The 13140-nt window shown below is 59.7% G+C and overlaps 1 protein-coding gene across 1 annotated transcript in view; it reads left to right on the top strand.

The window, feature by feature from the left end:
- MYO7B (myosin VIIB) overlaps positions 1-13140 on the top strand; it is a 77620-nt gene that overhangs the window by 63651 nt on the left and 829 nt on the right. The window contains exons 30-45 of the mRNA XM_044913604.1: positions 226-393; positions 3163-3280; positions 3370-3496; positions 4529-4695; positions 5574-5755; positions 7018-7148; positions 7415-7572; positions 7766-7919; positions 8408-8563; positions 9439-9544; positions 10635-10748; positions 11052-11139; positions 11680-11786; positions 12247-12432; positions 12739-12855; positions 13037-13120. Coding sequence (XP_044769539.1) covers positions 226-393; positions 3163-3280; positions 3370-3496; positions 4529-4695; positions 5574-5755; positions 7018-7148; positions 7415-7572; positions 7766-7919; positions 8408-8563; positions 9439-9544; positions 10635-10748; positions 11052-11139; positions 11680-11786; positions 12247-12432; positions 12739-12855; positions 13037-13120 — 2163 coding nt within the window. The remainder of the gene's footprint in view (positions 1-225; positions 394-3162; positions 3281-3369; positions 3497-4528; positions 4696-5573; positions 5756-7017; positions 7149-7414; positions 7573-7765; positions 7920-8407; positions 8564-9438; positions 9545-10634; positions 10749-11051; positions 11140-11679; positions 11787-12246; positions 12433-12738; positions 12856-13036; positions 13121-13140) is intronic.

The raw sequence follows: 13140 nt of genomic DNA, 5'->3' as shown, positions 1-13140 counted from the left end.
GCCTGCCAGCAGGACAACAGCCTCCTGGGGCCTATTGGGCACACTGTGGTTCCAGTGTGCTGGGGACGAGGCAGGTCCGGCCTAACAGAGGTGACAGGACAGGTGACTGCTCACGTTCCTGGCTCTTGCCTGAGGGCTGGTCGTCTCCCCTGTGCTGGGACAAGAGCCAGGACGAGGCAGGGACGTCAGAGCCCCTCCCCCCATGTCTGTTCCCGGGTTGTGCAGGAGGAAGAGCTGGTGCAGCTGCTGGCCCAGCACTGCTACGTGCAGCTCGGCGCCTCGGCGGGGAGCAAGGCTGTCCAGGAGCTGCTGCCCAGCTGCATCCCCTCCAAGCTGTACAGGACCAGGCCGCCGGAGAGGTGGGCTAGCCTTGTCACTGCCGCCCACGCCAAGGTCAGCCTCCACAGAGACTGGGCACTTGGGCTCTGTGGCCTCCTTTGGGGCGGGGGGGGGGGGCCTCGGTGTGTAGGGGGTTGGAGGCCTCCCACTGGGGCACGGGAGACTTTGACTTGCCAGCTAGCCTAGCTCTATCTCTTGAGATTTAAACAATCTCGTTCAGTCCCGCTCCCTATCACAGGCCCACTCTACCATCCCTCCTCCCTTCCAGTTGGGATCTCGGGCGAGTTGGGGCAGCTCATCCCCGTGCTCACCTCCACCGCAGGGTCTGGCTGGGCATCCACAGCTGCCAACTGCACACCACGCCTGTGCCCTCAGTACTGGCTCTGCACAGCAGGGAGGGCTGCCCGTCCTCTCCACCTGCTTGGTCAGCCTGCGCCATGTGAACACGGCTCCTCCCAGGGGGCTCGTGCCTCCACCTCCCCACCAACACGCGCCGGTGTCCTCAGGATCACCCACACCAGTGGGGGTTTCCACTGCTCCCTGAACGTCACCCCACGAGGGGATGGCAAAGACGCACAGTCCCCCTGCCTCCCTTCCCCCACCACAGGGGCAGCCCTCCCCAAACCTGCCCCCCATCAGAGCCTCCTTCCTCCCAGGGTGCTGAGCTCAGCAGCGTGGCCTGAGGTTCCAGGCACGGCTCACTGTTCACTGCTGCCGCTACTGCAGGAGAGCTGTGCGTGCGGGGTGGGGGGGGGTCCCCTTGGTTAATACCTGCGCCCACCTCAATTATCCTCGTGGCTCTATGGACCAAGAAAGGGCAGCATGGGGAGCGGGGAAGAAGACAGCACTCTGCCTACTTGTTAGGGACTGACAACCCAGTGGCAGGGAAATGAACCCCAGGTGAGTGGTTCAGACAGCAGGGGCCATCCAAGTTCTGAGGACAGTGAGGACGGCCAACCAACATAGTCTCCATTCTGCCACGCGAAAAGGGGGTGCCCCAACGGGGCCCATGGACAATGGTCCTGTGCACCTATGGTTTGGAAAATACAGCTTTCTGTGTCCTGCTCTTAGGGAGTCACAGTGCATTACCACTTATGAAAGGCTCTGACAAGTCCTGCAGTAGAGAAGCCTGATTCTTTTACCCAACATTTCCCAGACATATTGACCACCAAACATTTTTCTATGAGATGCTCATTAGCATCTCTTGGAAGCAGTTCTTGGTGATAGGCATTTGGGGAAGCAAAGCCCACTTGGCCACTTTTGGTGTTTCCCAGCCCGAGTGGATGTATTCACAGGAGAGAGAGACCATGGATTTTAGGGCTCATAGGAGGGAGGACCAGAGGCACAAGTGAACCCAAATGAACATGAGTAAGAAGTGGCTTTGTAATTTGGGAAGGGAGAGTTGGGGTGAGGGTAAAAGAATTAGGAAATGTTACCCAACCACTTTTTTCCAAAGTGAACATAGTTACACAGATTTTTTTCATTAAACCACTTGAAAACATGTACATTGCCAAATACATCAGAAAATATAGACAAATACAAAGAGAAAAGCAAAATCAATAATATCATATCAATGAGATCATCCATCTTAACATTGTGGTATAGATCCTTCCAGACTGTATTAATGTGTACACAACAGAGCTATAAATATGATTAGAGAGAAAGAAACAATACACCTTTTAAAAAATAAACATGGGATCAGATCATACAGCAACTTTCAACCTGCTTCTTCACTTAACCATGTAGCTTGGACCATATTTCCATGTCACTAAATACTAATCTTCATGTTGATTTTTTTCCCTTTTATCCTCTTTCTTTTTTTCCCCTTTTTTTTCTTTTTTTCATGTTCATTTTTAATGGCTGCATAGTACTGCAGTAATGAATTATAATTTACTGATTCTTATTGATGTACAGTAAGGTCATTCTCCATTTTTCACTATTAAAACAACGGGGTGAACCACTTTGTAGATACAACTTTTATACACTCCACAGTTATTCACCAGGATAGATTCCTAGAGAGGAGATTTCAGAGTGTATGAACTTTCCACAATTCTTGATACGTGATGCCCATTGCCAGATTACCCCTCAGATATGAGGCATCAATTTATATTGCACAATCCAGGGTATGAATGTTACCCAACCACTTTTTAAACTGGCAACAAAATAACATTTTATTCAATGAATAGTAAAAAGAAAGTTCAGTTGGACACTATACAGCCAGCTAGGGACCCAGAGCAGTGGAGCCGGGGGGGGGGGCAGGGAGGTGGAGAAGAAGCCAGGAAAGAGGGAGGGAGGAAAGTCGACTGGGGGCAGGTTGAGATGAAGGTCCCTGACAGTGGCCCCCAGAGAGGCAGAACTCCGGAGAAGACAGACCGAGGTACCAAGGACACAGAGATGCACACCAAGACAGGCCTCCTGCACGGAGCAAGACGCAAGCCCATAAGGCACACACGTGTTGGTAGGAGCAGGCCCAAGTGTGCACGCAAGGAGAAGCCCACCTCATAGCTTTCCATGAGGCAACGAGGCGTAGCCTGATCTACGGCCCTCTAGCACCCTGATGCTAAAGAGGAAGCAAGCCTTCCTCCCCTCTCAAAACCACCCGTGAGTGGTCCTCCGCCAGGGCGGGTAAAATAGGGCTGCCCGAGCCCACCGGAGTCTCCCCACCAGCTCTTGACGGCACTGACCTGTCTTTAGGTAGAAGCTTCACAGAACGATCCAGCAAATGAACACCGTGGGCACTGGGCCACTCGCTCGCTAAGGGGAAGCCGGGGCTGAGGGAGTGGGAGATGAGTGATGGAAGTGACCCACTGTGCCCCCCTGCAGGCACGGTACACCCAGAAGCAGGCAAAGCCACTGGCTGTGCAGGAGCAGGTGGTGGACGCCGCCCGCCTGCAGTGGCCACTGCTCTTCTCCCGGCTCTTTGAGGTCACCACACTCTCCGGTAATGGGATCTGATGGCGGTGAGGGGGTGCAGACAGGGCCCCCCGTGGGGCCAGCCTAAGCTTCACACCCCTGTCTCCCCCTGGCCAGGCCCCCGGCTGCCCAAGACTCAGCTGATCTTGGCAGTTAACTGGAAGGGGATATACTTCCTGGACCAGAAGGAGAAGATGCTCCTAGAACTCTCTTTCCCAGAGGTCATGAGTCTGATCACCAACAGGTGGGTGTCCCGAGGGAAGATGCCCCAAATCTCTCTTTACGCTCAACCTTAGTCCTTGGGGGCTCCAGGAGAAACAGGGATAGAGGGAGGCGCGTTGTCCCTGGCACCTGGCTGGGGTGCAGGCATGAGGATGGCCGCTGGACTTGGGACCCCACCCTCTCCTGCCACTGGGTTGGCACCACCCCGTTAAGTACTGCGTCTGCGCTTGAGGCACTGTTCTCTCGGGCTTCTCTTTAAAACCCAAATCTACGTGGAAGGGGCCACAAAAGTTTGCAGCCTTTTGGATGGGCATTCATGAACAGGCTCCTTCCCTTCTCGTGGGCAAGAACTGGTCCCGTGGAAGGTATGGACCATCTGAGAGAGGAAGTAAGGGATGGAGGCTGGGTGTGGGGCAGAGCGGCCTTGCAGGCCAGGCTGGGCCTCAGACACCACCCCCTCCATGGCTCTGCATGCCTCTTGTCTTCTAAGAGTGCCTCCCGGCCCTTTGGGAAGGCCTGCCTATGCCCTGCCAGAGCCCCCCTTGGTTAAATCATACCCCGGTGTGCCATGACCATTATAATCATTACCATTGTGTGGGGGGGGGGGCGCACAATGGCCACCACTTCCTTGGGCTGACCATGCTAGGCACTTGTCCCCACGGCATGCAGGTGAGTAAACTAAAACAGGAGGTGGCTAACCCAAGCTCACCAAGACAAGTGCCTCATCTCAACTCCAACGTTCTTTGCCGTGTCCCTGTGGTGGCCCTGCACACCAGCCACCTCCTGACCCACCAGAGCTGAGCCCACACACTGGGGCTTGGCACCCCCCACTGCCTTGGAAGCCCAAGGGACCCTGAGCTCTGGCTGTCATTTGCCCACTGCACACAATAGTGCCTGGGACATGGGCTGATCTAAGCTCAGACCTTGGCCCTACCAGTGCCTCTGGTCAAGTCATCTGTAACTCAGGAGGGTCACCCCCTCTGAGGCTATCAAGGGGCTGGAATGGGGAGGGGGGGAGAGGCCGTTGGTCATATGGCATCCTTTGTCCCCTCAGGGAGGCCCAGGGTGGGCAGAGGCTGGTACTCTCCACGCTGCATGAAGAGGAGTACGAGTTCATGTCCCCCAGCAGTGTGGTCATCGCCGAGCTGGTAGCCATGTTTCTGGAGGGCTTGAAGGAGAGGTCCGTGTTTGCCATGGCCCTGCAGGACAGGAAGGCCACAGGTGCCCAGCCAGGCGGGGAGGGGTGGATCGTGTGGTCAGTGGGAGGGTGGCTGGCTCATCCCCATGTCTCAGTGGCCCATGTGGCAGGGCTCCAGGAGGGACCCGAGTAGAGAGAGGGAAAGAGGGCCACCAAGCACGGTGGGAGGCAGCTTTGGGCAAAGCCCTCCCTTCTACAAAATGAGGGGCTAAAGGAGGTGGTCTCAAAGCCCCCAAGGCAAAGCTAGTTGAGGAAGCGCAGGGAAAGGCCCACTCCCTCCCCCTGAGCTTTGGATACCATCCCCACAGCCACCCTGTTTCCCATTCACAGACAAGACACCAGAAGCTCGGGGAAGGGAAGCAGTTTGTCCAGGGTCACACAGCTCAGGGTGGGGACTGAGCCCTAGCGGTGTAGTTGTTGGCCACACTCCAGCAAGAGCTGAGCACTCCTGGGAACTCGGTGGTGCGGTTACTACAGGGGCCTCAGGAGGGGGCGGGGAGGCTCCCTGGGACGGAGAGGAAGGGCAGTGCGTGCCAGGAAGAAACATCATCCCTGGTGCCCATTCCGCCCCCAAACTGCCCAAGAAGGAGGGATTATTGTCTCCTCACAGAGGACGAAACAAGCTCAGGAGGCCTCACAGCGCTGAGAGCAGGTCCTCTGAGGCTGGGGCTGCAGCCAGAGCTCCCCGGCCCCTGCCTGAAGGGGGGTTGTGGGGGGCGGCTGTGTGCCTGGCAATCCTGCCACGACTCAGCCTCATGGTGGCCATGGGCGCACCACTCTGTCTTGCTTTCCTCACCCACCAAAGGAGACAAGCCCCGAAATACCAGCACGGTCTCTGGTCTCTGCCTAGCCCTTGGTAAATGGTGGCTTTTCTGCCCCTGTGTGTGATCTGAAATTGCAGATGACACCACCCTCCTGCCCTTCAAGAAGGGGGACCTGCTGATCCTGACAAAGAAGCAGGGGCTGTTGGCCTCTGAGAACTGGACCCTGGGCCAGAATGACAGGACAGGCAAGACGGGACTGGTGCCCACGGCCTGCATCTATGCCATCCCAACGGTCACCAAGCCCTCGGCCCAGCTGCTGGTAACTCATATGCTCATCTGTCCTCAGGCCAGGCACCCATGGACACAGGAGGAAGGGCCTGCTTGCTAGCTCAGGGGCTCGTGCCCCACCTTGCAGAGGGCCAGGAGGTCCGCTCTGCGGGCCCTGTCATCCCTCTAGGGCAACCACGAAGTGGGCATGGTGTCTGTGCACAGCCTTGCCCAGCGCTTGGCACTTCGTGGATGTCCCCGCTCCAGTGTGTCCTGGGAGCAAACCCATCCTTTCCCACTGTCAGCCTTTTTTTTTTTTTTTAAGATTTTATTTATTTATTTGACAGAGAGAGAGAGAGCGAGAGCAAGAACACAAGCAGGGGGAGTGGGAGAGGGAGAAGCAGGCTTCCCGCTGAGCAGGGAGCCCAATGCCGGGCTCGATCCCAGGACTCTGGGATCATGACCTGAGCCGAAGACAGAGGCCCAACGACTGAGCCACCCAGGCGCCCGTCAGCCTCATTTAAACCTGACCCAAGGGGGCGCCTGGGTGGCTCAGTGGGTTAAGCATCTGCCTTCAGCTTGGGTCATGATCCTAGAGTCCTGGGATAGAGCCCCGCATCGAGCCCCGCATTGGGCTCCCAGCTTGGCAGGGAGCCTGCTTCTCCCTCTTCCCCTGCTCGTGCTCTCTCTCGCTCGCTATCTCTCTCTGTCTTTCAAATAAATAAATAAAATCTTTAAAAAGTAAAAAATAAGAAATAAACCTGACCCAAGGGGGCCCAGGTCTCCGCCCACCCCAGCCCCCCAAAACCGGCCCCACGGGACAGAAGGCATTCCAGTGCTCGCATATTGAGCACCAACTGTATGCCCCGTGCACTACAGCGCTGAGCACAATAGCGACTCTCCCGTCTAGGAGCATGTGGGCAAACTGCCAATTGATGGCGAGGAATCAAAGTGCCACCAAACAAAAGGTGGTTCTAGGAGCCAATGATAGGGTAGGGGCGCATGCTGTCCAGAAGGCATCCCTGAGGAAGTGACATTGTGCTGGGGCCTGAGGGAGAGGGAACCAGGCAGGCAGGGTCCGTGAGAGGTGCCCTGGGGCAGGGGAGCCTGGTGGGTCAGAGACGGCCTCCTAAGGGAAAGGAACGGGCTTGGAGATGTTGAGTCGCAGGTCGTGGGTCACACAGAAGGTAACATGGGAGGGCCTGTGCAGCCCTGTGGTCAGTCCCTCCCATGGCACTGGAGCAACCAGGCCAGGAAGGAGCCCATGGGAAGAGCCTTGTGGGCAGTGGAACGCCCGGGCCTGTGCCCCCACAGAGCTTGCTGGCCATGTCACCGGAGAAGCGGAAGCTGGCAGTCCAGGACGGGCATCCCCCAGAGCCACTGCCCGAGGAGCAGCCCAAGGACAAGCCACACACCCTGGAGGAATTCTCCTACGAGTTTTTTAGGTGCCCACTCAGGCCCCCACCAGGCCTGCCAGCCCCCCTGTGCTCCCTGTAACCTCAGGTTACAGGCAGGTGCTGTGTCCACCAGGCCTCCCCGGGGGGGAAGGGGACCCTTTGACCCTCCCGCGGCCACCCTGGGAGGGCAGGGGGAGTGAGCCTGGGTCTCTGCCCCAACAGTGCACACACAGTAGGCGGGTGGGGAATGGAAGGAGAAGCATGGGCAGAGAAGGCTTGAGAAGGGCCCTCACAGCAGCCTCCATCCTTGACAGGGCCCCAGAGAAGGAGACAGTCAGCAGGGCCATGCTCCCCCTGACCCGGACACGGGGCCACCTGTGGGCCCACTCATCCGAGCCCCTGCGGCAGCCTCTGCTCAGGCGTGTCCACGCCAACGCCGAGCTCCGGGACCTCGCCTGTCAGATCTTCATCGATATCCTTCCCCAGCCAGCCTGCCCCAGCTCTGTGCCGGCCCCACGGCCGCCCTGTGAAGGGCACAGGCCCCATGGAGCGCGGGGCAGAGGCAATATGCAACTCACGGGGCCGGTCACGAGTCAGCGTGGGGTCAGGGCCAGGCTCGGAGGTAACAGGCGGCCATGCTGGCATGTTCTCCTTGACGGCCACACCCATCCTCAGGTACATGGGTGACTACCCTTCGCGACAGACCTGGACCTCCGTGGAGCTCACCGACCAGATCTTCTCGTCGGCCCTCCAAGACTCAGCCCTGCAGGATGAGGTCTACTGCCAGATCCTGAAGCAGTTGACACACAACACCAAGAGGTCTGCGAGGGACAGGATGGGGCCAGAGGGCACCAGGCTCCATGCCCAGGCCCCCGCAGTCTTCACCCTAGCCTCCAGAGGCTGTCCCCAGTGTTCAGCTCATGGGGGCTGCCCAGCCTGCCCAGGCGCTGACAGTCCCAGTGGGAAGGCGGGGACCCTCATCTGTCCTGCTGACCTCTTGGGGGTGGTCAGAGCAGTGAGGGAAACGGACCTGCTTTGGTCCCTCCCTTCTCCCACCCTTTCTCCTCTGTGCCCCGGGCATGCTATGGGCTCTCTAAACCTCAGTGCCCCCCTCCATAAAATGGGCACAATGGTATCCCCACCCCATTTTATGCGTGTGAAAGCCTTTTGAGGCATCAGGTCTCCGGGCAGCAGGCTTCCCCATCCATGGCCTCAGGAAGGCCTCACACGCCATGTCCCCGAGGTGGCTGGCAGGCCCGGGCCTTCAGGGGGGCCCTTTCTGGGCTGACCGGCGCCGCCACGTCCAGGTACAGCGAGGAGCGTGGCTGGCAGCTGCTGTGGCTCTGCACCGGCCTCTTCCCGCCCGGCAAGGCCCTGCTGCCCCACGCTCAGAAGTTCATGGACACGCGGAGGAAGACGCTGCTGGCCCCCGACTGCAGCCGCCGCATCCAGAGGATCCTGAGGTGAGCCTGCCAGTTCCCACTCGCTCAGGAGCCTCCGCCTGTGGATGCGGACGGGCCCATCCAGAGCTCGTGCCCAGGGGGACACTTCTCAGGGGAGCCAGATTCTGTGTCCTCTCCAGAAGCTGGTGTCCATTTAAGGCCCCCAGCAAACTGGGCAGAAGCTGGAGAGTGAGGCTCCGAAGGTCTCAGAGAGGCCCGGACGGTCCATGGGGGTTGCCGGCAGGCTCAGTCTTAGCCATGAGCTCTCGCTACCCTCAACGGCTGCCTGGCCCGGGGCACAGAGGGAACTGCCTGAAGGCCAGAGTATGACCTCGATGCCCCAAGCCAGCCATCGCCCCACCTAGTCCAGGCAAGAGTGGCCAAGACCAGAGACCAGCCCTCCCACTGTGGAGCAGTTCTCCCTTGGCTCTGTCTTGATTCTCATCCACACCACCTGCCCTGTCTGGCTCGGCTTCCTGTGGCTGTGGGAGAGGGTGGGTTGGCCATGGTCATGGAGGGCGAGGTGGGTACCCTCAGGGAGGCCCTGCGGGGGTCCTTGACTCCTGCCTGTTGCCCCTGCTGTGTGAGAACGAGAACCCAACTCTCCCTGGGCCCAGGAGGCTCTGGTCAGCCCAGGTCCCCTTCCCGTGTGTGTCCCAGGCCTTTCCAGCCTCCTCAGAGCTGCAGGGCACCTGGGAAGTGAGTCCAGGCTGGCCTCTGGGCCTGGTGCTGAGCACCCCGGGCAGGGGCAGCGCCCGAGTCCTACGTCCTCCACTGGGGTTGCAGAGTTACTTAGTGTTTGTGTCTGGCACAGAGTTTCGCTTGGAGGTGGTGGCTGGGGCCTGGGCTGGGCTGGGGGTAAGCAGGGTGGCCTGCTCAGCCTTGTCCTGCTCTAGGACGGGGCCCCGGAAGCAGCCCCCACACCCGGTGGAGGTGGAGGCCATGGAGCAGAACATCTCCCGCATCTGCCACAAGATCTACTTCCCCAACGACACCAGCGAGGTGAGCCCCTGCCCTCCCCACCTGAGGGACTGGCTTCCCAGGTTCCTGGGCTGCAGCCCCCAGCAAAGCCCCTCCGCACCACGGTTACCCATGGAGGGCCAAAAGGAGCAGACTGACGCTGTTTTCAGAGTTAGAGTGGGCCTCTCAGCTTCACTGGCTCCTACCCGGCCCATCAGACATTAACTGAGTTGCCCTGCGCCCTCAGGTGCTCAAGGCCAGCACAGGCAGGGTCTACCCCACAGGGGGTGCTGCTAGTGTGGCGGGAGGTCCCATAGGTCTAGAGGGTACTCCTTGCCAAGGTGCAGGAGAGAGGAGGCCACAAGGGTGGGCAGCGAAGCCGAGTGCCGGGGCATGGAGCCGCCACGGGCTTCTGACCCTGCCCTGGGCGTGGGGGGAAGAGGTGCTGCCCTTAGGTGCGCCTGTGGACCAAACCCCTGTTGGCTTCTGGGGCAGCGAAGGACAGAGGGGAGACATGAGGGCCCCAGCTGTGTGGAGAGGGCCCCAGCCACGTGGCAGCAGTGAGGTGCAGAGGGGGGCCGCGGACCATGCTCCTTTGCAGTCGTTCCCAGCAGCCTTTACGGTCTTGGGGACAGTGGGTCCCACAGGGAAAGTTCCCACAGTCTGGCTGCAGGGCTCTCAAAGCAAGTTCAAAAGGCCAAGCCCCCTGGGCCCCAAGACAAACAACTCTGACCGAACAACATAAGCATCCGGCCAGTTTTCTAGAAGGGTTCTCCTTCTCAGGCTATGGCACATCTAGCCAACATTTTTTTTTTTTTAAGATTTATTTATTTATTTTAGAGAGAAGGAGAGAGCTCATGTGCGAGCACACAGGAGCGGGGGGAAGGGCAGAGAAACGGGGCGAGAGAGAGAGAGAGAGAGAGAATCCCAAGCAGACTCCCTGCTGAGCATGGAGTCAGGTGGAGCTCTGTCTCGGGACCCTGAGATCGTGGCCTGAGTTAAAATCACAAGCTGGACACTCAACCGACTGAGCCACCCAGGCACCCCTCCCGCCAGTCTTAAGGAGAAACAGCACCAGGCTGTGAGGCTGTGAGCCTCGTCCTGAGACGTTCACCACTGCCTCTCCGCCCAGATGCTGGAGGTGGGCACCTACAGCCGGGTGCGGGACGTATGCCAGAGCATCGTCACCAGGCTGCAGCTGGCCTCCTGGGAAGGCTGCAGCCTCTTCATCAAGATCACTGACAAGGTGCAGTCGGCTGGGCGGGCCACAGGTGGCGGGAAAGGCGGGCATGTGTCTGGTGTATGTGGCAGTCTCCCCCGTGTACTGGGCCAGGCCCCTCACTGTACACGGGCTGTCAGGATGAAGGGAGGTGAGCTTATGGGGCAGCGCGATGTGGGGGCAAGTGAGAGCCAACTCTGAGCAGCGCCCAGCCTCCCAGGCCCTCGGTGGCCTGGCCGGACTCAGGCCCTCGGCGCCCCCAGGAGGGCTCTCCCCTGGCAGCCCTTCTACCTGCACACGTCCCTCTGCCTTCCTCCCCACCCACCCCAGGTCATCAGCCAGAAGGAGGGAGACTTCTTCTTTGACTCCTTGCGGCAAGTGTCTGATTGGGTGAAGAAAAACAAACCCCAGAAAGAAGGTAAGGGGAGCAGGGTGGGGGCAAGGAAGGAGGGATGTGGCTGGGATGGAGGGGGCGGTGGGGGGAAGGGACAGTCTGCCTTCCTGGGCCAGGGTCAGAAGGTTCCCCTGGCACCTCTTACATGGCCCCTGCCCATTCATTCATACCCCCTTATATCCCCTGGGTCATGGGCGTGGCTAGACCTGGGGCCAGGGCACGGGGCCAGGCCCAGAACAGATGGCTGGGCTGCAGGTGATGAAGGCTACGTGGGGGCCTGACCCCCTGGAGGGGGTGGTCTCTACACTATTCCTGAAGGATGAGGACGAGTCGGGGGTCGGGGAGGAAGAGGGGATGAGGCTTTCCAGCAGGAGAGGCCGCAAAAGGAAACACAGCAGTGATGCTGGGGGCGGGGGGGAGTTGCAGCAAGGCGCAAGTGCTGCAGGCCCTGTGTTCCGACGGGGGTTGCAGAATGCCCTGGCCACAAGAGGGGGAGGGGGGCACAGGTCCAAGCATCTGCGGGGCCAGAGGACAGCCTTGGTGCTCACTGCCCCCCCTGCCCAGGGGCCCCCGTGGTGCTCCCCTACCAGGTGTACTTCATGCGGAAACTGTGGCTCAACGTGACCCCGGGGAAGGACGTAAATGCAGACACCATACTTCATTACCACCAGGTACCCGGGCAGGCTCCCTCCTGGGGGGTATTTGGGTCTGCCTTCACTCCATCCCACACCTGCCCTGAGAGGTGGTAGAGGATGCAGCAGGTCAGCAGCTGCCTTGCTCCGGGGCAACCCCCCCCACCTCCAGGGGCTTCTGGAGGCCCTTAAGGCCCCATGTGGTGTGCGGGCTGAGCCCCTGAGGGTTCTGAAGCCAGGAGCAGAGGGACAGCCTTTGGGGACAGTGACTGTACCAGTGGCTGCAGTGTGATTGCTGGGAAGGGGCGGGGGGAGCGGAGGGTCCCGACTGCACAGGGGAGGGGCAGCCACCACTCCACGGTGAGACGTCCGGGAGCCCTGCCCTGACCTGCCAAAAACCCTCCCCTCTGCCCCCTGGCTGGGGGTGAGCTAACACCTCTGCCACTTGAGCACGAAGGGTCGGGGGCCGCTGCCTGAAGCCACCGTGTCCATCACTCAGGAGCTGCCCAAGTACCTCCGTGGGTTCCACAAGTGTGCACGGCAGGATGCTGTCCACCTGGCAGGCCTCATCTACAAGGCCCAGTTTGACAATGACCGGTCCCAGCTAGCTAGTATCCCCAAGATCCTGCAGGAACTTGTGCCTGAGAACCTCACACGTCTAATGTCCTCGGAGGAATGGAGAAAGGTCCTTGATGCGGCTGGGGAGGGGGCCCTGGGTACATGGGGGCTGGGCCCCACCTGGGTAAGATGAGCACATTCTGGGCATGGAGGGTATGCTGCGTCTGTGAGTGTCAGCCCTTCCCCATGCTGTCCACAGCACCTCAGAGATGGGTTCTCTGTGTGCAGAGGACACACATGGCTCTCAGTGGCCTCCAGACCGGCCACAGGCACACAGGTGCTACTCTGGACTGGGGCCTCAGGGATCCTGTGTGGAGGGCCTGCTCAGGCCCTGGCCCCCACTCAGGCCCTGACTGGCCCTTACCTCCCCCAGAACATCCTTCTGGCCTATGACAAGCACAAGGACAAGACAGTACAGGAGGCCAAAGTGGCCTTCCTCAAGTGGATCTGCCGGTGGCCCACGTTTGGGTCTGCCTTCTTCAAGGTGAAGGTAGGCTTCACCTGGCTCTGGCCCCAGCGGCCCCAGCTCCTCTTTCAACTCACATCTAGGGGTGGGCCTGGCCACCTGGTTTGGAAGGAGCATGTGTGCATGCGTGTGCATGTGTGTGCCTCAGGGAGGTGGCCCCCTGGGCTCCTTGGCTGGGCTATGACCACGGTGCCCCCCTCCCCAGCAAACCTCGGAGCCCTCCTACCCGGACATCATCCTCATCGCCATCAACCGGCACGGGGTTCTGCTTATCCACCCCAAGACCAAGGTAGCAGCAGGGCCCGGGCA

The sequence above is a fragment of the Neomonachus schauinslandi genome, chromosome 3 (assembly GCF_002201575.2).
Source record: "Neomonachus schauinslandi chromosome 3, ASM220157v2, whole genome shotgun sequence".
Lineage (NCBI taxonomy): Eukaryota > Metazoa > Chordata > Mammalia > Carnivora > Phocidae > Neomonachus > Neomonachus schauinslandi.
Note: the sequence above shows the minus strand (reverse complement) of the source record. Positions and strands in the feature narration are given on the sequence as shown.